The following is a 25262-nucleotide window of genomic DNA, read 5'->3' as shown; positions in this document are numbered from 1 at the left end:
GTGTGTTAGTTTCTGCCGTATAACAAAGTGAATCAGCTATACATATACCTATATCCCCATATCTCCTCCCTCTTGCATCTCCCTCCCACCCTCCCTATCCCACCCCTCTAGGTGGACACAAAGCACCGAACAATACTGTTATTTAATTTGAAAGTTGCTAAGAGTATAGATCTTAAAAGCTCTCATCACAAGAAAAAAATTGTAACTATGTGAGGCGGTAAATGTTAACTAAACTTATTGTGGAAATTATTTTGCAATTTATACACATATCAAATTACTATGTTGTACCCCTGAAATTAATATAAAATTATATGACAATTATATCTCAGTAAAATGGGGGGAAAAAAGGAATCCAATATCTCAGGTATAAAGCCTCCCTCCTCCTTCCCTCTCACATTCCCGGGAAGACCTCAGGCCCAGGCCTTACACCTGCCTTGAGTATATTCCTATTAACTGTGTCAGTAAATGGTAGGTGCTTCCCTTCCACACCTTCCTTTGCTCGTCATTGGAGAATATGCTAGAGCGACACTATAAGAGTGATCACATATCTCCGATTTTTGTGGACAATCATGGTTTCAAAAATTCTGTCCTCTTGTCCACCTAAGAACACTGGTATTTTTCATACTACAGGTTCCAAAATGTGGTTCAGAAATCATGGTCACGGTGCCTGCCATGCCAGGATGGCAACTTGGAGGGCCGGGGAGGGCGTGGCAGGTGGCAGGTGGGGAAAGCCGGCAGCCAGAAGGAGGAGAGGACAAAGAAAAAGACCCAGGAAATTTGTATCTCTAGAACAAATTCCCAAATAGTAAGAGTTTACTGTAGCAGCAAGTCCTAGCCTCTAGTTTACTGCTAAATCTAGTCCTCAAGGAGCACAGCAGTCAGAACATTTAATACAAAATTTCCTAGCTCTAAAACGGAAATATTAATACCTGCTTGTTGTGTTTGGAAGTTATTTCAAAAAGTAACGCTAATATCAATAAAGCCCTTTATAAACGAGCTAAAGGAACTCTGTAAGTATTACTTTTGTTTGTTTGTTTTTCCATCACTCTTCATAGCTGCCAAGCAGTAACGGCTGTCTTTGTACTGAATCCCGGAAGTGTCTCTGTATCCTGGAAGTATTGCAATGATCGTCTTCACACCTGCAAAATATTCCTGCACCGTGTACGCAAATGATTATGGCTCCGCTCTCGGGCCTCATCTGGGAGCTACTGCATGTGAGGATCAAATTGATACACATTAGGGCATCCTCAGTGGTCTTTGGCAAAGGCCTGTAGATTACCTCGCTATCCAATTTGTTAACTGGACAGCAGAGCCTGAGTGGAAGGAACAATGCGCTCGTCAGTTGGGAAAAGCTCCTCCAGGTATCAACAGATACAAGCAAGGCAATCTCACTGTGCAGGTTGATTAGAACTGGGTTTGTATTTTGGACAATAAACTCTACTTACGATAGTCTCCCAGTCATTAAGTATCTCTGCTGTAAGAGAAAACGGGGGCTATTAACTTCTCCAGATAGAACCCGAGGGAAAAGTGATCATTTCTTTTATAAGCAGAAGGGAAGGTTCTGCTCAATAAAGATCAATTAAACATCTCTGTTAAAAGACTGCTTGGAGCTGGTGCCAAAGGAAATTCCACTGTATTAACCCGTGCTCCCTCCAACCCTCCCCAGCTCTGTAGCTTGCGCTGGGGAAAATTGTAAGAGGACGCTGGCTATTGTAAGCTTTATAAGGTGACAGTAGCTCTCACATCCGTGGCTGAATGATCTTTGATGTTGAGTGACTTTTCCTGCATGTAGCAGGGGTATTCCCAGAGGATGGCAGGCAAATCAAACGCTCCTCTGAATTCAGCTGAGCATCAATCATCCTCATGAGGGAGTAAAAAAAAGAATATAACAATAGGTACCGGGAAAAATGATATGGTGGTCTGAGCTAGTAATTCCCAGGATGCAGGAAGAGTTTTGGGGGCCCTAGAAAATCCACTGCATAAAGAAAACCCGCCACACTCTCCACCAGCATCTTATAGTTATCACCTCATTCTTGTCCTTTAAAATACAGTGTGCTTGTCCTTTAAAATACAGTGTGTCTTGTACATTAAAATACAGTGTGCTTCTACTCTCTGGCTTAGACTGCATCCTCTCATGTAAATTCCATCTGTTCTTGCTTGAGGGAGGGCAGACACAACCTTGACTTTATCCTCTTGATGAGAGTGATGTTTCATGGTGTTGGGAGGATTTTCATTGGGTCAATTGCCTGATTGAGACATAGCCTTAGTGAGGTGACAAATAGCAGGCATTAATGTCTCTTTTTTTAATGGTATGATGAATGGTCTAAGAGAAGGGTCAGCAAACTGTAGCCAGCCGCCTGTTTTTGTAAATAAATGATTGGACCACAGCCAGACCAGTTCGTTCATGAATTTTCTCTGGCTCCTTTTGCGTCGAGTAGTTGTGACAGAGACCTAATGGCCCACAAAGCCAAAGATACTCCCTGGCCCCGGCCACCCCTGATCTAAGACCGTTCCCACAGTCCTCTGATGATAAGAATCACCTGCATCATTTGTTCAAAAGACAATTTCTGGGTCCAGCTTGGAACCCCTGAGTCAGAATCTCCAGGGAAGGGGCTTTGGGAAGGTAGAGTGAACAAGCTTCCCGGGTGATTCTTATCCCCAGGGAACTACTGGTCTCAGGTGTGCCTGCCTACCAGGTAAGGAGGAGGTTTTCAAAGAGGCAGTGGGGGTGGGGGGTTGGGCGGAGTTTGCCTTGGAGAGTACAGGCCTCACGGTTTCACTGCTGGGACTGCATCCCAGCTCCGCTCCTCCCCGAGCTTCGCCACCTCGGGTAAGTTCCTTTTAACACTGTTTCCTCCGCTGAGAAGTGAGGGTCATGGTGCCCGGTTGGCAGTGTGTGTATATACGCTGAGAGCCTAATCCAAGGCTCGGTAGTGGTCACCCTCACTAAGAGGAGCAGCGCCATGTAAACACAGAAGACCCCGCTGTGGAAACATCTCATAAATAAGACAGGCCCAGCGGGGCTTTTCAGTAGTCCACGGTGTACAACTGTTTTCCTCAGAAGGAAAAACTCCCTTAAAGGGATCTCCCATTACGTTCAGGACAGTATACGGCCCTTTAGAAACTCAATTCTCCACAGAATGCTGAGTATTGCAAGAGGTTATCATTGGCTGTTTTAGGATATAGCTGAGTTTGCAAAGGAATATTTAATGTCATGATTGAAAACTCTGGTACTTAGCACGAGACAGACATATATATATATTCTGTTTCTGAGGTTAATGTTTTTAAAAACTCTTTGCCTGACGAGATCAAGCAATTTCAGCCATTCGTGTAGCTGTTGAAAGGCAGTTTTTAGATAAATTGCGCATAAATCCTTGCAAGATACAGGACCCAATAATACTTCAGGTTACCAGGGAGTTTCATATTTTACTAAAAGGGGGAAAAAGTCAATCTTGAATCTTTTAGTCCGATGACCAAAGAATTGCTCCATTGATTTTGTTCAGCTCCTCAGGTGGGTGTGCAATTGATCCTGATTGGATCTTATTTAAAGTTTACTTTTTCTGGGAAGTATTAATTCGAATGTAGTATGGGTAATACTGGAATACTAGAGCCTCTTTAAAGCCACTTTACACAGCTTGTGTAAACATCCTAGGGTAGTTTCCTCTTAACATTTTCACAAATATAGAACTTGAGTTTGCTGTATGTTTTCCTCTTTTTAACAGAAGAGGGAGGTAAAGGCTTGGCTAAACAATGTACCTAAAACCCAGGCTAGAGAGAAATGGATTCATATTCTTAGAGGAACAGGTAAACAAGAACAGCATGAATTCTGCCAGGTATGATTTAGGTTTGTGAAGGAAGGAAAAAAAGCACACTTGGCAAATGAGTGTGGTTTGCTGATTTCTTTATTTTTAAACTTAGTTTTAAACGAAAGTACCAGTGAGACCCGAGAAAAACGAATCTGCAGAGGGCAGGGGGAGGGGTAGTCTTCATTTTTATTACATGCAGTGTTGGAATCGTGCTGTGCCCTGAAACACAGCTGGATGAACAGGGTAGTTCAGGGTCTGCCTGGATTAACTCCTTAAGCAAATTTCTAGGCTGCCAGGCCGGCTGGTTGAGCTCCAGGCCGGTGGCTAGTGGTGCCGTGTTATTCCTTTCCGCTCACCTCAAGGCGAAAACCCGGAAGTGCCGACCACCAGTAGCTGCATGTACGCCTTGTGGGATGTCCAATGCTGAGAGATTCTCTTAGGCTCATGCCTCCTGTGCAGATGCTCCCCACACACACCCCCCCGCCCAGCTCCCAGAGTTCCCATGGCTCACACCTGGTGCCAGCCAGCAGCCGCGGACCTGCCTGTAGGCCCTCGTGAAGGCCTGCTGCTCGTCCTGAAAACCTGCTGCTACTCGAGAATCCAGAGGGGCTGCTCCTCATGGGGCGCCGTCTTGGCTAGAGGCTGCTTACATCTTCTGTGGGCTTTGCCTCCGTGGTTTCCAAGGGGGCAAATGGGGGCTGCCGGGCCTTATTTGATGGGAGACATGAATATCTGGGCTAGGTTCACTTCAGAGATTCATTGTTTTCCTGATAGGTATGAGTGATAATTTTTGTTTGTTTTGTATGTGGGTGGGGTCATGGAAATACTTGGGGATGGTAATCAAACTCAGCTGAACTGAGTTTGCTGTCACTTAGCAGTGTGATCTTGGACAGGTCTTTTAACCTTTCTGGTCTCCATCTGTAGAATGGGAATTACAATACTAGTCTCATTTGCCTCTGAGATTGTCATGAAGAGACAGTGAACTACATATACGAAAGTGCTTTCAGAATGGCAATGTACTCTGTATGCAGTGTGTGTGGCAGATAGCATCCCAGTTTGAATTTCAGTGAGATTCAGAACTGTGATTAACAAGGCAAGCAGAGCCAGGATGGGGTGAGGCAAGCAGGGTGGGTAGGGCGCTAAGTGAAGGAGGCACTCCCTCACGGGGGTGTTTACATGCGGCTCTGAACCAGCAAGACGCTGAGAGTCAGTGTCTCCTTCAATTTTGCACTGTAGTTACCCTGCTTGCCTCACCTAAACCCCTGTCCTGAGTGAAAGTAAAATACATGCCCATGAAAATTATACATGTGATATACACTTTTGTTGTGACAAAGTCCACCAGTACCTAATCAACCTTGACAGATGTTACCGCTGGGACAATTTCTGGGGTGTCTTTCCTGGCGTTTTTCATACATGTACAACCTTAAACTAGCTTTTGTTCTCACCTCATGGGCAGCACAGAAACATGGGGAAGAAACACCAATCTGATCTCAAAACCTCATGCGTGTTCTAGATCTTTGTCCTGGGTGTATTTGTAGACTCTGTGGAGGGGTCACACAGCACATGACACGGCCAAACATGTTGAACCTACGTCACCCAGCTTTCTCTCCCGTACACCAAGTCTTCAGTAGCTGCTCCAGGACCTCCACCTCCCCCGTCTTTAAAAACTCCAGGTACTTCTTTTCTTCCATCTCCTGGTTGGCTGGCTGGCTGGCTGCCTGCCTCTCTCATCCACTACTTCCTCTTTCATCTCTTCTCATGAAGACTAATCTGGCCATTTGAGGACTCTTTATCTCTCTTACTGTCTCCCAGATCAGTTCCATAAAGGATCTGGGTGGTAAAAAAAGACTCCCCTTCAGGCATGGGTATGAGGGAGAAAGGTTGTCAGTAGCTCCATAGGTTTTGTTCCTGACATATAATATCCATATGTACCTCTTCCCGGCCCCTCCTCCACACTTTTGAAATGCGATCACGCTGTCCCTAATGTCTTCTAACTCAGCGGTCCCCCACCTGTTCGGCAGCAGGGACCGGTTTCCTGGAAGACAATGGTTCCACGGGGGAGGGGGCGGGGGGCTCAGGCAGTCGTGCAAGCGATGGGGAGCGGCAGATGAAGCTTCGCTGGCCTGCCCGCTGCTCACCCCGCCTCCTAACAGGCTGTGGAGCGCTGTTCTAACTGGCATTGTGTCACTTAACGATGCATCGCAGAGCTCTCCAGTGGTACTTCCAAGCTGATGTCATCGTTTTTAACAGCTGCCTGTATTCTACCCTGTCAGTGTGTCATAATTTAACCCCTTCTGTACTAGGAGATGTGTGTTTCTCCTTTTTCACTCTTGCAAATAATCTGCGTTGAAAATCCTTCTACACTTTTCACTTCCTTGTGTGCTTAGAAGTTTAATTTGCTGGGTCAAACAGGATGATGTGCATTTTGATAGCACATTATGGGAAGGTTGATTGTGAGCACGGCATGGGCTCTGTCCCTGGTATTTTTCTTCCTGTCCAACCTCCGCTAGATTCACCTTCACATACAGTTTTCATTCACAGCTTGAGGGCTGTAAGTAACAACTGTCAGAGTTGTTTTTCTAAAATACCCTCGGTAAGCTATCGTGTATGGCACCAGTGTGACTGCTTTGGGAATGGTAGCTCCCAGGAGGAATGAGATGTTTCCCCTACTCCATATGGACCATCCTGCAGTTTGGCCTGCGGAGGCCTCGGGGTGCTTGAAGGCGCAGGAGAGGGAGCTGTGTGGACCCATCGCCGCCCAGTGGCCGCTGAGAGGACGACGGCCTTGTTCGCAGGCTCAGGCACCAAATCCCTGGGAACTCCTAGGAATGCTTGAGGGGCACTTTACTGGAGGCTGAAGTCCTGCGTGAACAGCAGGGAGGTGGGAGCTAGTGACATCTGGGCTACTGTTACAGTGACTCCATGTGCAGCCATAGGCTGGCGCCTGGGGCAACTCAGGTGACTGTGGCTTTGGAGTGAATTTGCGTTTTATGGCTCACATGGTATCTACAGATATTAGAAGGAGACAGCGGCAATATGCCAGGAGCAAGTCGTTTCTGGGCAGTGCTTATCTGCCTTCAGGGACCTCTGCCATAACTCTGTGGTCCATAAGTTGGGAACCACTGAGGTGGGATATTGGAAAGCTGAGTGCAAATGAAATCATTAACTCAATGTCAAGGGGAGCGTGCTCTTGAAAGGAATCCTGGGGTGAGTTCTCACCATACGGAAGGAACACCCGGTTGTTCCCATTCAGGATCCTAAAATGACTCCCTAATGTAACAAATCAACTTCTCTGGGCAGCTTGTTACCCCTTCATAACGAGTCCCCACCCTATAATGAGCCCTGTTTCCTGTGGCTCTGATCAGGGCAGGTGCTGTCACTGCTATCGGCAAACAGAAGGCTTCTTTTTGCTTCTAAGTCATTGCTTCTGCTTTTTGTACCTCCGTGAAACGCCACCTCCGTCCCTTTGGTAACCTAAAGCCTACCATCTTTGCTACCCTTCTTAACGCCCACTGCTCCAAGTCCTCTCAGCAACTTGGGCTTTTAGTGACTTTGGATTTTGTGAACTCCTGAAGCTTTTACACTTGGTGTCAGACATTTGCTGTGGTCTCTGTTTCGGGTCTGTCACTTGTCTTCTCGGCTAGACTGTGACTTCTGACATCAGTGATGCTTCATGTTTTCATAGCTCCTTGAAGGGAGTTGCTGGACACAAAATAGTGTAATATTTCAGTGACTTGCTGCATGATAAAAAAATGAAAGCCTTTTTGTAAATGGAGATGTTCGTATATTAGATCTGCTTTATGTAGACATTTTAAAAATCTTTCATTCATTCAGTCACGCATACACACGCACACACGCACGTACACTCCTCATACAGGGCTGGTCACAGGTGTAGGCGCATAGCCTTCCGCTTAGAACAGAAATGTGTTCCTGCGAAAAGCATGCCCACCAATGTGGACAATCAAGCCGATGGTTCATAAAAACGGAGCCAATCTGCTTGGATCGAGACTGGGCATCCAGACCCCGTGGATCACGTGTCCACTTTCCCAGGCCTGGCGTGCTGCTCGGAAAACACTTGTTGGGTGAGTCGTGGTCATATATCTATTGGATTCAGCTCTGCTTCCTCTTGCTCTGCTTTGTGTTGACTTTATGTGAACAGTGGATTGCTGGCCTCTGGGTTAAGGGGAGTTATTTAATGCACACAGGCCAATGAACAACCACTAACTGTTGCGAGTTCAGGGGATCTAATATCTTGGGAGGATTTATACCAATTACTTAACTGCCTGAATACCAACCTTCCTATTAGTTTTATGATAAGATGCGCTTAGGTCTCACGTTTATCCCGAGAAGACAGCCTTATCCAAATCATCTATATTTTAGCAGGCAGTACCAAACTTCAGGCCTCAGAAACACATTTTAAATAATTCTTGCCATGCCATGTATTTTAAGTATCATTAAAAAGCCGCTTTCTTACTTTTAAAAATATGTGTGCAGTAGATTTTGTGAAGCCTATATAATAAGCCTATGAAAAATTGATTATTTTCCCACAGGTATAGGTTCAGATTTTTATTCTGCTTGCCAAATGAAAAATCTAGTATGCGTGGGTCCTTTATCTTATTTATGCCCTCTGAATAGAATCACCATGTTCCCAAACAAAGAGAAATGGGTTACTCGGATTGAGTAGCCTAATCCCTTCCTGTGGTGGGCAAAGGAGTTTGTGCAGCTCTAAACTAGGAAGCATGGATTTCCCTTTCAAATGCCTCATTTTCTTATTCTTTGCCTTTCAGTCAGCTCCATGTAAACTGGGTCAGAATATAGCATGGGTGCTGAGGTGAGTTTCAGCTGCTGGTGGAATGTGCGTGTGATGGAAATAGGTCGCTTTAGGACCCAAGGATGATGCAGAGAGAGGTTTACAGTCAAAGATGATAATCGTTCTGTCCTTTAGTTAGCATTCCTGGTTTCTTTTCTTTTTTTTAACTGAACAGTATGTGCCAATGGCCCCCACGTACTTTCGTCTCAGTTCTCTGGCCCTCATTGCTACAAGTTGGTTATGGCGTTGGCTGCTTTCCCAGCATTCATTCTCTCCCTGATCAGGAACCATGGCTCAGCACCCTGGTTGAGGGATAGGGAGGGATGGGGTATCATCATGCTCCTCTGTGCCTAAGTCTCTTCTGAATTACTCCCTCTCCACCCTTCCATCTGAGAGTCCTGGATACTTGTTAAGCCCCCAGAACAGACGAGGTGGGGGAATTGGGCACCTTGTGCAGGTGACAGTGGCATAGATATAGCGCCTCGCCCATAACTAAGGTGGGAGTAGAAACAGCCTTCTGAGCTGGGGCGGCGGGTGAGCACACAGCTCTCACTCCACAAACAAGGATGAAATAGGCAGCGCACAGAGGCTCAAGAGACCGCTGTGATGAGTAACTCTGAGTACAGGGGGCCACGGCGGTGCTCTGTGAGCTTGGACACTTACGCTGGGGCTACATTGTGGACAATCTCAAGGACCATGGTGGTGAGTGTGAATCGATTCGGCCTTGAGGGGCCAGGAGGGCTTTTCAGCTGGAGACTTTTGAGAGTGTGATTGGACCCGCGGCTTTTGAAATTGTCTTAAAGAGAATTGAGAAGTTGTCCTGTTTAGTGGTTTTAAAACTTTGCTTTGATGATCTCCCCGAGGGGCTGTTCTGGTGGGAGGATCTGGGGAAAGAAGCCGAGAGGCTGGAACCTTGGGCTCCTTTTCCCACTGATTCAGCAGTTCCGCTTCTGTTTTACTTCTTGAGCTGCCAGGTAAGAGTCCCTTCATCCATCCTTTCCTCTGTCCTTTCCTCCTTTCCTCCCTTCCTGTGGTTAAACACATAAGTTGGAAACTTTTGTTAACTGTTTTTAAGTGTACAGCTCAGTAGTGTTAAGTATACTCAGTGTTAAATAGATCTCCAGACTTTTTCCTCTTGCAAACTGCAACTCTAGTCTCTTTCAATAACAATTCCCCCTTTTCACCTCCCTCCAGCCCTTGGTAACCACCATCCTACATTGTTTCTATGAATTTGACTAGCCAAGTAAGATTTCTTTTCAAAAAGCCATCAAGCAGCTGAGAAGGTTTGATAGCCTCCTGATGTATCCATCATTCCTCACTGTCTGCACCCGCCCCCCAGACAGTGAGGAAACTGAAATCCCAGAGGTCCTGGGAGGCCCAGGTGGCCACGCAATGCAGATGTTATTCACACGGATACTTAAGCCGGATTGCCAGGTTCACATTTTGGCTCTGATGCTCTGTATGTGACACTGGGCAAGTGATGTAACGCAGTGCCCCAGTTTGCTCATCGGTTAAAGGGACGTGATGGTAACAGAATCTGCTTTATAGCCTTGTTGTGAAGATTAAGTGAGGTAATCTACACAAAGCACTGGGAATAGGGCCTGACACTTATGTACGTGTCTGCTCTGATTGTTAAGTGACTTCCTAGCATGACACAGTTCCTTGTAAGGAGAGCTGTGACTTTGGGCCTACAACCAGCTCCCGTGGTGCATGTCTCTTGAGTTTCCACTTAAGACTGAATAGATCGATAGCTTTGACTGGCAAGGTTTCCTCCTACACATCCCTATCTTTCATCTAGGGCATGCCATTGATCTTGAAGGATGCTCCATCAATATCTTAATCCTCAGGGGGAAAGTCATGCAGTTCACATCACACAGCACAAGAAGGCCGGTCATGCGATGGCATTAATTCAACAAATATTTATGGAATGCTTTGATGTAAGGACACCTGGGGTAGATGCTGGGGACACTGAGCAAACCAGCCCCAAATCCCTGCTCTCGAGGAGCTTGTGTTGTCTTGGGGCAAACCTTTGTAATGCAGCCCTTTTAATCAATGAAATGTTTTTCCTGAACTCATCTAGCTAAGGAAGATGAAAAGTTTGCTTAAAAATATTCAGGTTTGGAAAGGAACGCTCTAGACCTGTTGCTGATGGTGCTTTCGAAAACTGGTTCGTAAAAATAGACACTAAACATGGCGTAGAAATACTGGTGATTTCAGATTTGAGGCGATTTTTCGGATACAAAGTTTGCAAGTCGGTTTATCTCCAGTGCTTATTCTGGGGTTGCGTGTGCAGTACAGTCCCTCATACTTAGAACTCGGTAAGGACAGCATAAGACTCACTTTACCTGTGCTTCAATCAGATGTCAGGAGGAATGTGGGATTCCTCCTGCCTACGCCTCTCCTGGGCTTCCTCCTTTCCTCCTCAATGTGGGCAGATGACATTCAGACTCAGAGGAAGCAGAAGCAGGGGTAGTGCGGTTGGGACTGATCTTCCAGAGGGAAGAAAAAATAGGAATTGCCATCACAGGCTGGGGCTTTCCAGCTACAAGAAAAGATCTGCGGTACAGATATCATGCTGCTTGCTACCTCCTTGGCTATTTGGGTCATAGCCGGTGCTGTAAAGCACAGCTCTTCTTTCCTGGGGTCCTACAAGTACTTCATTGGTAGGTACTTCCCAACACAGCATTTCCAGGGTGCCACTGCTAGTCAGTCAAGGTTGCTGGGTGATAGGCATCCCATGTACTGTTAGAAACTGCTGGGACCTGTGTGGCGGCCTTAAAGCTAACGGACACAGTCACCCGCAGCCGTGGCCCATTGTTCATTGCCCGCTATCCCCACTTGTTTCCCGTTAAGAGACTGCTATTTTGTTCAGCTGGGGTGGAGAACCCTTGATCTTAGGGAGCAGGGGGGCCCCTCTTTTAACCCTAAGGGATGAAGCGTGGAGGTCTGGGCCAGTTGTAATAAACCCATTCCCAAACCCAAACCCAAACCCAAACCCATCCTCCTTTACAACTCTAAGTGTCAATGTGACACTGGCCAACGAGTCTGGTGGTTTCTAGGAAATATTTTTAAAAATTTCCCATATAGGACTTCCCTGATGGCGCAGTGGTTAAGTATCTGCCTGCCAATGCAGGGGACACAGGTTCGAGCCCTGGTTTGGGAAGATCCCACATGCCGCGGAGCAACTGGGCCCGTGAGCCACAACTACTGAGCCTGCGCGTCTGGAGCCTGTGCTCCGCAACAAGAGAGGCCGCGATAGTGAGAGGCCCGCGCACCGCAACGAAGAGTGGCCCCCGCTCGCCGCAACTAGAGAAAGCCCTCGCACAGAAACGAAGACCCAACGCAGCCAAAAATAAATTAAGTAATTATTTTTTTTTAAAAAAAAGAGAGCTTTAAAACCAAAGGTCGGGGGAATGACTGCTAACGAGTTTGGGGCTTCTTTTTGGGAGGATGAAAATGTTCTAAAATTGATCGTGGTGATGAATGTACCAAAAGAATTTAATTGTACACTTTAATGGGTGAATCGTATGGTATGTGGATTGTCTCTCAATAAAGCTGTTATTTAAAAAAAAAAAAAAGATCTGCAGGTAGCTAGACTTAAATTATAAAAACAAATATTAAGCCTGCAAAAAAAAAATACATAGGGGATAAAAATACTTGTTATATTTATGCAATTTTAAAATAGCTAAATGCCGTGTTACTGCACAAAATTTCACTGGTCAGGAAAAACAACAAATTGGAAACAGTGTCTGCCTTCAGGAGTAACTGGATGGGACAGAAGAGACTTATTTTTTTCCCTGTATACTTTTATAACTTCTGATTTGATACATGTATTAAAAAAATAAGTGTACATATAATTAGTAACAACAGTGTCATACCTCTCCTTAGTACAAGTATAAACTCCCAGGTTGCATATTTTGTTCTGAAAAGAATAAAGAATGAAATATATATGTTTTTAAAAATCAGTCAAAGGAAGTAAAAAACTGAAAGATTCTTACATTTGTCTCATCTCACACTAAAAAGCATTTAGTCATTTCTCTGTTATTAGGCATTATAATCAGGCAGAATTCTTTCTTACCCAACAGTCTGACACATCTTTAAACAATGACACAGTTGACCATTCCCTCCTCCTTGAAAACTTCCTTTCCTTCATTTCTAGTACATCGCACTCTCCTGGTCTTCCTCCTCCCTCAATAACCTCTTATTAATCTCCTTTGCTGAATTCCTCTTCATTTCCCAAGAAGGTGTCCAGAAGGTAAGTTCCATGAAGGTGGGAATTTTTGTCAGCTTTGTTCACTACTGTATTCCCAAAGGCTAAAAAAGTACCCAGAACCATACTCAATAAATAACTGTTGAATGAATACATGAGTGAATCAGCACCTCCAGGCTCACATTTTGAAAAGCCATAGAAGTAAACTATATTCCACATAACCTTTATGCTTAATCTACTTTATTACATTATATTTCTCTGAACATTGATAATCAATACACTGTTTATTATTTGATTAGCCAAAATACTTCATTCCTTGCTCTTTCTCCATCAATGTGTTTTACACAGTATGTGCAAAACGCACATTTAACAGCTCTTACACTACTTCTAAAAGCATAAACGTAGCATAGAAAAAGAGCAGCTGTTGCTATGGGAATTTTCACTTTTGTTTCTAGTATTAATGTTGAATTAACACAATGACATACTTTAGTAATTTTAAAAAAGGGGGGGACACCCCACTAGACTTAACTAAGATATCACAGTAAAGACAACACCCGGAAAGTGCCCGAGGCCCGCGCGCGCCCGAGTCGCACTCCCCGGAGGCTTCGGGACGCCGACCGGGCGCGGTCGCGCGGGGGCGGGGCTCGCGCTGACGTCGGCCCGGGGCGGGGCTGGGGAATCGCGCAGGGGGCGGCGCGCGGTGACGTCGGGCGCCCGGGCGGAGCTGTGGCTGTGGTGGCGGCGGCGGCGCCCGGCCGGCAGCGGCAGCGGCAGCGGCAGCCCTGAGCAGGGTGAGAGGGCCGCGGTGGCGGCAGCTCGGGGTCGGGTGGCGCCTGGAACTTCCCGCCCGTCGCTGGCGCTAGGCCCCTCGGCTCTCCTCCGCCCGCTCCTCTTCACGGCCCTGGCTGGGTCCCGGCAGCGCGCCCCCGGGGAGGGCGGAGCCGTAGGTGAGGCTGGCGGGCGGGGGTGCTGGGGGCGGGCGGGGGTGCTGGGGGCTGGCGGGCGGGGGCTTTGGGCTGCGGGCCGGCGCGGGCGCACACGGCAGGCGCCGGGCGGGCGGCGTCTGTCTCCTCCCGCTTGCCGTAGGAGGCGGTGCGGCGCAAACAGTGGGCCGCCGCCTCCGCCGCTGCTTCAGGGGGCCAGTCACGCAGAGCCCGGGGCGGGCCGCCCCGAGGAGCCTGGCGCCCGCGGACAGGTGGGCTTCCCGCCCGGAGGCTCGCGGGCGGCGCCACCAGGGAAGTCCTTTACAGGTCTTTTAAAAGCGTTCTGTCTCTTCTCTATCTGGTTATATATATTTTTTCTTTTCTTCCTGCCTTCCTCAGAAAATCTACCTACCCAGCTTTAGAGCAGGAAATTATCCGATTGAATTCTAGCTGTTTCTGTAACAAGAAATTTTTTGTAATGGTATAAACAGAAGAATCTTAGTTTGAACGAATAAAAATGACTCATTTATGTTTATTCTGCATCTGGTATTAGTCAGGTTTATGGCTTTTATTTCCTAAAATCTTTCTAGAAATATTTATTATGATTTTGTTCCTTATATTTTTATCTGCATTATATTGTTATTTCCATGGAAGGTTCTGGACTGTTTCCAAATAAATTCCTTAGAAGGGATTGTTCCTGGCACACTGTTACTTCTGATGCCCTTACATTTGTCAAAAAGAAAATGAGGGTTTTTTGGACCTAAACTGAGAAGAATTACAGTGGAGGGAAGATGAGAGATGTATTTCTTTAACTGCCATTTATGTCTGATCCTGCGAGAGTACAGAATTTTTGATGGGTGTGTCTTCAATTTTGTGGACCCAGGCGTTGCCCACTGCCCAGCTCCTCTGACTATACATGACCCAGATGCTCAGTTTCTGTCTTTTCTGTATTGATCGTAGGTGGAGGAGTTACTGATGGCCATGGAGAAGGTAAAACAGGAGCTGGAGTCCATGAAGGCGAAGCTGTCCTGCACTCAGCAGTCACTGGCAGAGAAGGAAACTCATGTGACCAACCTTCGGGCCGAGAGAAGAAAACACTTAGAGGAAGTTCTGGAGATGAAGTAAGTTTTATAATATTGTTCTTCAGGCATATGCTTAGTTGAAATACTTGTCCTCATCGCTTTCATCTTCTGGCCATGTTTGTCACGCCTGACACGCTTAGCCTAATTTTAATGCTCACTTGTGTTTCTCACTCCTTAGAACAAATTTGGGACAAATCCTCGTCAACTAGAAACTTTTTTTGCCTCCCTGTCATTGAATTTTGCAGTCCTCTAGAGTGTATGTATCCGTATGCAATTGTGTCTGAAGTTCCTAAAACCTTCTGGAAACTTCTGGCAAGTTGTTGAGCTTTCTGAGGAAGATAACCATTGCTCCTGAGGTCATACGATGGCTAGGCAATTTTAAAAACATTTTTTATTATAAACATTTCCAAAGGTACACAAAAGTAGAGAATAGTATAGTGAACCTCCTTATACCCATCCCCCATATTTCACCATCAACATTTGCCGCACTCTCCAGTCAGTTTTGACAAAATTGTCACTTTTAGCAGAACCATTCTTTACATCATTTTCGTACTTTCCAGGCATCTTGCAGCTTCCTTGAGATAGTCTGTTGTGAAGGCTGTATATATCTGCTGTGCAGAATACAGCTGCTGCTTTTTCTGCTCTGTGACTTTGAAAAGTTCTGGTTTCCTTCTCTTCAGAACAAGTATGTCTCTTTTTTAAGTCCCTTAGTACTTTCTCCATCACTCCAATCCCCACCCCTGTGTAATTGTCCTGCTCTCATTTCACTGAAACCAAGTCTATGCTGGGACCCCTCAGTTACCTTCATCACCTCAGCAGTTACCTGTGTTCTTGCCATCTTCTCTTCTGACTCAGAGGAGATACTGTCTCTCCTTCACCAAGCTCGCTTTTTATTTCTATCACAGATTTAAGCTCTGGTTCCCTCCTCTGCAATCTGTCTCCATTAATTTTCTTTCACATAATCTTTGCTAACTTTCTGTTAGTTCCTTCTTCTCTGCAATAAATACGCACTCTCTCTGACCTAAAGTAAACAGTCTTTCTGAGCCCAGCCAGTGCTTGAAGCTAACATCCCCTCTTCTTTTCTGCTACTTTGAACTATCAATACATGTTGAATATGAGAATTACAAAGTAGCAGAGGATCTTGCCATGACACCTCAGCATGAATTTTCATGGGGCATGATTGTTTTGATATCATGACGGCAGCCCAGGAGTTGAGGAAACAAATATCGGGGTGTCCCCTGTGCTTATGGATTATTAGGACACAGTGGGAGGTTAAGAGAGCCTGATCTTTCAGAAAAGAATTACAGGTGATGTGCTCTCGGAAGTGACAGATACTGGAGCCAGAAATAGGTTGATACGCAGGGAGAACGGGGAGAATTTAGGGTTCTGAGTATCGTGATGAGAAAGTTTGCTTCTTACGAGCAGGTTAGTAGAGGCAGTTGAAGACAAGGTTTTATCCCTGATGATAAGAACATAGAGGAAGGATGGGTATAATATTCGGGAATACAAGGTATCGATGTGATACTCCTAAGCACAAACAGGCCCTGCTAAAGCAACGGTGTAGGAGTATTGTTTCGTTTTCTCTGTGTACCAATATCTTGACTTGACTTGTCACATCTTTCCCACTCAGTTCAAGTGTCTATAGCGAAACAGTGGTGGATTTGTAAAGGAATTTTCCTTTATTATTAGGACTTTGAAAAGATATGAAAGAATTTTTTAAAGAATGCTTGACTTTAAACCATTAAAAGGGAATTGCGTGTTTTTTTTTTTTTATTGTTATTATTTTTGGAACCACAGTACTAAACTTTCTTATGGACTTCCCTTGCCAACCCAGATTAGAGATCACATTTCAGAAAAATACTGTGATTTGCAAGACTGTTTTTGGTAAGGTCAAACACTCACACACTAAGGCATGGGATGAGTCATTAAAGTATTCAGAGAATTTATAAGTGGTATAGAAATTTGATGAATAAACATTAAATAAAAGTTCTAGAAATAAGGTGTTAAAACCTGGCTCTGACAGGTGACCTGTCTCTTAAATCACCTTCCTCATTTGCTCAGGAGATACTACTACAGCATCATGCTGTTCTTAGATTTTCTACAAGTTTTTTGTCATGCAGATTTACTGACTTAAAGTTTTTAAAGTAGTCTTTGCTTTAATTTGCACTTAAATTTCTCCTTGTTGTTGTCTCTCATTTTCATATCTTAATAAAATGGTTGTTTAATACCTTTCTTTTAACAAATTAAGCACTTCAGGCCTAATCGTCTATCCAAACATGCTGTTGAGAGTGGTGGCTAATCCCAAACTCCTAATGTATCCCTCCTCCACACTCTTTTCTCCTTTGGTAACCATAAGTTTGTTTTCTATGTCTGTGGGTCTATTTCTGTTTTGTATATAAGTTCATTTGTATCTTTTTTTTTTTTTTTTAGGTTCCACATATAAGCGATATCATGATATTTGTCTTTCTCTGTCTGGATTACTTCACTTAGTATGATAATCTCTAGGTCCATGCATGTTGCTGCAAAATGGCATTATTTCATTCCTTTTTATGGCTGAATAATATTCCAGTGTGTGTGTGTGTGTGTGTGTGTGTGTATACATATATATGTATAAATATATAAAACACATCTTCTTTATCCATTCACTTATTGATGGACATTTAGGTTACTTCCATGTCTTGGCTATTGTAATAGAGCTGCAGTGAACACTGGGTTGCATGTATCTTTTTGAATTATGTTTTTCTCTGGATATATGCCCAGGAGTGGGATTGCTGGATCATATGGTAACTCTATTTTTAGTTTCTTCAGGAACCTCCATACTGTTCTCCATAGTGGGTGCCCCAATTTACATTCCCACCATCAGTGTAAGAAGGTTCCCTTTTCTCCATGCCCTCTCCAGCATTTATTGTTTGTAGATTTTTTTGATGATGGCCATTCTTACTGATGTGAGGTGATATCTCATTGTTGTTTTGCTTTGCATTTCTCTAATAATTAGCAATGTTGAGCATCTTTTCATGTGCCTTTTGGCCATCTATACGTCTTCTTTGGAGAAATGTCTATTTAGATCTTCTGCCCATTTTTTGATTGGGTGGTTTGTTTTTTGATATTGAACTGTATGAGCTGCTTGTATATTTTGGAGATTAATTCTTTGTCAGTTGCTTCATTTGCAAATATTTTCTCCCATTCTGAGGGTTGTCTTTTCATCTTGTTTATGGTTTCCTTTGCTGTGCAAAAGCTTTGAAGTTTCATTAGGTCCCATTTGTTTATTTGTGTTTTTATTTCCATTTCTCTAGGAGGTGGGTCAAAAAGGATCTTGCTGTGATTTATGTCATAGAGTGTTCTGCCTTTGTTTTCCTCTAAGAGTTTTATAGTGTCTTGCCTTACATTTAGGTCTTTAGTCCATTTTGAGTTTATTTTTGTGTATGGTATTAGGGAGTGTTCTAATTTCATTCTTTTACATGTACCTGCCCAGTTTTCCCAGCACCACTTATTGAAGAGGCTGTCTTTTCTCCAGTGTATATTCTTGCCTCCTTTATCAAAGATAAGGTGACCATATGTGCGTGGGTTTATCTCTGGGCTTTCTATCCTGTTCCACTGATCTATATTTCTGTTTTTGTGCCAGTACCATACTGTCTTGATTACTGTAGCTTTGTAGTATAGACTGAAGTCAGGGAACCTGATTCCTCCAACTCCATTTTTCTTTCTCAAGATTGCTTTGGCTATTCGGGGTCTTTTGTGTTTCCATGCAAATTGTGAAATTCTTTGTTTTAGTTCTGTGAAAAATGCCATTGGTAGTTTGATAGGGATTGCACTGAATCTGTAGATTGCTTTGGGTAGTATAGTCATTTTCACAATGTTGATTGTGGATTTGTCCATTTCTTCCAGGTTGTCCATTTTATTGGCGTATGGTTGCTTGTAGTAATCTCTCATGATCCTTTGTATTTCTGCAGTGTCAGCTGTTACTTCTTTTTCATTTCTAATTCTATTGATCTGAGTCTTCTCCCTTTTATTCTTGATGAGTCCGGCTAATGGTTTATCAATTTTGTTTATCCTCTCAACGAACCAGCTTTTAGTTTTATTGATCTTTGGTATCGTTTCCTTCATTTCTTTTTCATTTATTTCTGATCTGATCTTTATGATTTCTTTCCTTCTGCTAACTTTGGGGTTTTTTTGTTCTTCTTTCTCTAATTGCTTTAGGTAGAAGGTTAGGTTGTTTATTTGAGATGTTTCTTGTTTCTTGAGGTAGGATTGCATTGCTATAAACTTCCCTCTTAGAACTGCTTTTGCCGCATCCCATAGGTTTTGGGTCGTCGTGTTTTCATTGTCATTTGTCTCTAGGTATTTTTTGATTTCCTCTTTGATTTCTTCAGCGATCTCTTGGTTATTTAGTAACGTATTGTTTAGCCGCCAATGTGTTTGTGTTTTTTACGGTTTTTCCCCTGTAATTCATTTCTAATCTCATAGCGTTGTGGTCAGAAAAGATGCTTGATATGATTTCAATTTTCTTAAATTTACTGAGGCTTGATTTGTGACCCAAGATGTGATCTATCCTGGAGAATGTTCCGTACGCACTTGAGAAGAAAGTGTGATCTGCTGTTTTTGGATGGAATGTCCTATAAATATCAATTAAATCTATCTGGTCTATTGTGTCATTTAAAGCTTCTGTTTCCTTATTTATTTTCATTTTGGATGATCCGTCCATTGGTGTAAGTGAGGTGTTAAAGTCCCCCACTATGATTGTGTTACTGTCGATTTCCTCTTTTATAGCTGTTAGCAGTTGCCTTATGTATTGAGGTGCTCCTATGTTGGGTGCATATGTATTTATAATTGTTATATCTTCTTCTTGGATTGATCCCTTGATCATTAGGTAGTGTCCTTCCTTGTCTCTTGTAACATTCTTTATTTAAAAGTCTATTTTATCTGATATGAGTATAGCTACTCCAGCTTTCTTTTGATTTCCATTTGCATGGAATATCTTTTTCCATCCCCTCACTTTCAGTCTGTATGTGTCCCTAGGTCCGAAGTGGGTCTCTTGTAGACAGCATATATATGGGTCTTGTTTTTGTATCCATTCAGCAAGCCTGTGTCTTTTGGTTGGAGCATTTAATCCGTTCACGTTTAAGGTAATTATCGATATGTATGTTCCTATGACCATTTTCTTAATTGTTTTGGGTTTGTTTTTGTAGGTCCTTTTCTTCTCTTGTGTTTCCCACTTAGAGAAGTTCCTTTAGCATTTGTTGTAGAGCTGGTTTGGTGGTAATGAATTCTCTTAGCTTTTGCTTGTCTGTAAAGCTTTTGATTTCTCCATCAAATCTGAATGAGATCCTTGCCTGGTAGAGTAATCTTGGTTGTAGGTTCTTCCCTTTCATCACTTTAAGTATATCATGCCACTCCCTTCTGGCTTGTAGAGTTTCTGCTGAGAAATCAGCTGTTAACCTTATGGGAGTTCCCGTGTATGTTATTTGTCGTTTTTCCCTTGCTGCTTTCAATAATTTTTTCTTTGTCTTTGATTTTTGCCAATTTGATTACTATGTGTCTCGGCGTGTTTCTCCTTGGGTTTATCCTGTATGGGACTCTCTGCACTTCCTGGACTTGGGTGGCTATTTCCTTTCCCACGTTAGGGAAGTTTTCGACTATAATCTGTTCAAATATTTTCTCTGGTCCTTTCTCTCTCTCTTCTCCTTCTGGGACCCCTATAATGCGAATGTTGTTGCGTTTAATGTTGTCCCAGAGGTCTCTTAGGCTGTCTTCATTTCTTTTCATTCTTTTTTCTTTAGTCTGTTCCGCAGCAGTGAATTCCACCATTCTGTCTTCCAGGTCGCTTATCTATTCTTCTGCCTCAGTTATTCTGTTATTGATTCCTTCTAGTGTAGTTTTCATTTCAGTTATTGTACTGTTCATCTCTGTTTGTTTGTTCTTTAATTCTTCTAGGTCTTTGTTAAACATTTCTTGCATCTTCTCGATCTTTGCCTCCATTCCTTTTCCGAGGTCGTGGATCATCTTCACTATCATTATTCTGAATTCTTTTTCTGGAAGGTTGCCTATCTCCACTTCATTGAGTTGTTTTTCTGGGGTTTTATCTTGTTCCTTCATCTGGTATATAGCCCTCTGCCTTTTCATCTTGTCTGTCTTTCTGTGAATGTGGTTTTTGTTCCACAGGCTGCAGGATTGTAGTTCTTCTTGCTTCTGCTGTTTGCCCTCTGGTGGATGAGGCTATCTTAATAGGCTGTTTTTAGATCAGTTTTTTAGTTCACAGAAAAGTTGAGCAGAAAGTACAGAGAGTTCCCATATACGCCTTCCTAGACCTCAAATTCCCTTGTTGTTAACGTCTTGCATTGGTGTGATACAGTTGTTAAAATTGATGGGCCAGTATTGACACATTCTTAACTAGTCCATAGTTTACAGTTTGGATCACTCTCATGTTATACATATTATGGGTTTTGCCAAATGTATGATGGCATGGATCTACCATTACAGTATCATACAAAATAGTTTCAGTTCCTGAAAATTCCCCATGCTCCTCCTTTTCATCCCTCCCCCATCTCCCCATTCCCTGATCTTTTTCCTGTAGCCTTTTCAGACTGGCTTCTTTCCTTTAGCCTCTGTGTTTAAGGTAATCCCATGTCTTTTTGTGGCCTGAGAGTTTATCTTGTTTTATCTCTGAAAATATTCCACTGAATGGACATACCATGGTTTGTTTATTCCATTACCTATTGAAGAACACCTTGGTTGCTTCCAGTTTTTGGCAGTTGTCAGTAAAGCTGCTGTAAACATTCATGTGCTGGTTTCTGTATGGGCATCAGTTTTCAACTCATTTAGGTAAATGTCTGGGAGTGCGATTGCTAGGTTGTACTGAGCTTTGTAAGAAACTGAAAAAAATACCTTTTGAAGTGGCTGTAAATAATTTGCTTTTAATTGCATGCCTTTTTCTTTCTCTCTTTCCTGTTTATCTTTTTTCCTCCATTCTGCTACTCACTGCCTATCTGAAGCTGTTGAGTGAACTATTGCATGAGACCAGTCATTTGGGCTTTAAGTGGTTTAAGGTATGAAGAAACTGCTTTTACATTTCTACTTCTGAGGCTGTGTACCCGTCATTCACTGTCCTCTCCAGCTTCCATCTTCTATTTTTTTATTGTATCTTTTTGTGTCTTCTAACCCTACTGTGAATTTTGCTTGTATGTATTGCTTCTATGCACCAAAGTAATCTACAAATATTTGTTTGAAATATCTTAAATGGCTTTTAATGTCCCTAATGGCTAGGGACATTATACTTATTATCTTGCTCAGGTCCAAAATTTATGTCTCTTGCCTAAATTTAGCCTCTGAGAAGAAATGCCTCCCTCTGATAGAAGAAGGGTAGCTGCATCTCTGGATTTCTCAAGAAGCAACGTAAAATTGTTTGGGAACCATTTTTCTTATTACAACAAAATACACACCCTTTTAAAGTTTGAGCAGAGAAAAACTCTCAAAGGAAAATGACTCTTGATGCCTTTCTTGTATTCTTACAGGATCCCCTTACATGTCTTTATTCCTAATATGTGCTGCTCTGCACTGAGCCCATGCCCCAAATTTAAAGAAGTTGTCCAGTGATCTAATGAAGGAAGACCTCCTCTAACCTGTGTTGGCAAATGGAAAGAATAAAGTGAATAATTCCGTGGGGGAAAACTCAAGGGCTTTTTTTTTTTTTTTTAAAGAAATTTATTTATTTTATTTATTTTTATTTTTGGCTCTGTTGGGTCTTCGTTGCTGTGCGCAGGCTTTCTCTAGTTGCGGCGAGCGGGGGCTACCCTTCGTTGCAGTACACGGGCTTCTCATCACGGTGGCTTCTCGTTGCAAAGCATGGGCTCTAGGTGCACGGGCTTTAGTAGTTGCGGCACAGGGGCTCAGTAGTTGTGGCTCGTGGGCTCTAGAGTGCAGGCTCAGTAGTTGTGGCACACGGGCTTAGTTGCTCCACGGCATGTGGGATCTTCCCGGACCAGGGCTCGAACCCGTGTCCCCTGCATTGGCAGGCGGATTCTTAACCACTCTGCCACCAGGGTAGTCCCTGTGATGGTGTTTTTGGATGAAATTCATATTTAAATTGGTGGTGGACTCTGAGTAAAGCAGATTATCCTCCATAATGTGGGTGGGCCTCATCCAATCAGTTGAAGCTCTTAATAAAACAAAGACTGACCTCTCTGTTGCAAAAAGGAATTCTGCCAGAAGACTTACAGAAATTGAACTGCAACTCTTTCTAGAGTCTCTAGACAGCCTAACCTGAAGATTTTGAATTTACCAAGCCTCTATTATTGTGTGAACCAATTGTTTAAAATCTCTCTCTTTCTGTCTCTATCTTTATATAGATATGGATATAGATCTAGGTATCAATATCGATATCTAGATCTATATCTATCAACATATATGGGCACATTGTATACACATGCTATTGGTTCTGTTTTTCTGGAGAACCTTGACTAATATAGTGGCCCATGTAAATAAAAGGATGAACCCAAGTTCACCCAGGTAGAAGGTAGTACAATGAGAACTGGAACTTAAGGCCTCATGACTCATTCAGCTGTGAACACTGACCCAGAACTGGGGTCCGCAAACTCTGGCCCACTGATCAGATCTCGCTTGACTCCTGGTTTTGTACATAACGTTTTGCTTGAACACAGCCGCACCCATTCATTAACGTATTGTGCATGGCTGTTTCTGTGCTACAGCAGCAGATGGGCAGTTGCAGCAGAGACATATGGTACACAAAATCCAAAATGTTTACTATCTGACCCTTTACAGAAAAGATCTGCTGACCCTTGCTCTAGGATGCCATCTGATTTCTGATAGCACTGAGGAGAATAATTCATGTGCATTGGGTTAGATTGTTCATCTCACGTCCTCCTTAGGTCAAAGATCTCTTAAATGCTCACCCTTGCCATAGCCAACTTGGGGAGCATTGTCTAAGGATGCAGAAATATTTCTTGCCAGGTCTTTCCAATCCACACTGCTCCCTGACTATGGTTCTTAAAACCTATTTTTTTAAAAATTTTTAGTGGAGTATAGTTGATTTACAGTGTTGTGTTAGTTTCAGGTGTACAGCAAAATGAATCACTTATACATATACATATATCCACTTTTATTTTTTTTTAGAGTCTTTTCCAAATAGGCCACTACAGAGTATTGAGTGGAGTTCCCTGTGCTAATAAGAAGAGCAGGTTCTTATTAGTTATCTATTTTATGTATAGTAGTGTGTATATTTCAGTCCCAATCTCCCAATTTAGCCTCCCTGCCACAATCCCCTGGTAACCCTAAGTTTGTTTTCTACATCCGTGCCTCTACTTCTAAAACCTGTCTATTTTAACCAACTACCACTCATTGCTTACTGTCTCTGGCTTCATGTACTTGATAATAAATCTATTTCTTGTTCTATCCTGTTCTATGACATGTTCCAAAGACTGAGATAATATCTTATGCTACATAATTTGTCCTTGATATTGTCTATCTTGGGGTCTTCATCTATGTCCCAAAGAAGACAGTCACACTCTGTCTTCTAGTACTACTACTAATACCACGTTTTATGGCATGAATTTGACCCAGTGCACTGAACTATCCCTTTAGAAGCTGTATGCAACCTGTCACTGGGTTTTAGCACAGAGGTAGAACTCAGATTAGTGTTCATATTTAAACAAATCTACTGGACCAGAAACTTTTTGTCTCACCATTTATTTTATTACACAAGTAACTTCTGTCTTTGCATCTATGATGTAAATATTTTTAATTTCCTAAATTATCTGAAAAATTATTTAGACCTTCCATTTCAGTAGGCATTGGAATTGCTGTGTTATGACTATTTCATTATTTTATTTCCAAATGTTAAATTAGGCTTCAAGCTTTGGCCAAGAGTAGACAGAAAAGGGTTTAAAAAGAAATGAAGAGTGGGAGAGACTTCTGATGCAATGGAGACTTAATAAAGATTTGATTTTGAATCAATAATTTATAATAGAGGTTTGATTTTGAATCAATAATTTATGTCATTGCAAAATAACTCCCTGGTAAAATTCCATTCTTTGGTAATCATTAAGTACAGAAATTAACAATCAGAATATGCAGTGCTCTTCTTCATTGTCTAAAAACAAACCTATATCTAGATGAGAGGAGAATTCATTTCATAACTCAGGCTCTGGACTTACGACTCCAAGTCCTGTCTTCTTTCAGCCATACCTGCTAAGTTTCTGTCTAACTTCTTGAGCATGAGGTAATGGCTTCAGCTTTCATCCCCTTCCTCAGTATATAGCTTGGTGACTAAGAGTAAGGGATCTAAAACTTGAGAACTTGGGTTCAAATCTTGACTCTAAAATTTACTTGTTGAGTACTCTTGAGCGTGTTATCTGTTTTTGCCTCAGTTTTCTCATCTATAAAATAGAGATAACATTACTTCTCTCAGGGAGTTGCTAT

At 43.0% G+C, this 25262-nt stretch overlaps 1 protein-coding gene and 1 long non-coding RNA gene across 2 annotated transcripts in view; both read left to right on the top strand.

The window, feature by feature from the left end:
- LOC137758975 (uncharacterized) overlaps positions 1-2393 on the top strand; it is a 43866-nt gene extending 41473 nt beyond the window's left edge. Inside the window, exon 4 of the mRNA XM_068534914.1 lies at positions 1056-2393. Within this exon, the coding sequence (XP_068391015.1) occupies positions 1056-1173 (118 nt within the window). The 3' untranslated portion in view covers positions 1174-2393. The remainder of the gene's footprint in view (positions 1-1055) is intronic.
- Positions 2394-13964: 11571 nt separating this feature from the next.
- LOC137759784 (uncharacterized) overlaps positions 13965-25262 on the top strand; it is a 118242-nt gene continuing 106944 nt past the window's right edge. Inside the window, exons 1-2 of the long non-coding RNA XR_011073195.1 lie at positions 13965-14076; positions 14710-14870. This is a non-coding gene — a long non-coding RNA (uncharacterized lncRNA). The remainder of the gene's footprint in view (positions 14077-14709; positions 14871-25262) is intronic.

The sequence above is a fragment of the Eschrichtius robustus genome, chromosome 2 (genome assembly GCF_028021215.1).
Source record: "Eschrichtius robustus isolate mEscRob2 chromosome 2, mEscRob2.pri, whole genome shotgun sequence".
Lineage (NCBI taxonomy): Eukaryota > Metazoa > Chordata > Mammalia > Artiodactyla > Eschrichtiidae > Eschrichtius > Eschrichtius robustus.
This window is presented reverse-complemented; position numbering and strand designations above follow the sequence as displayed.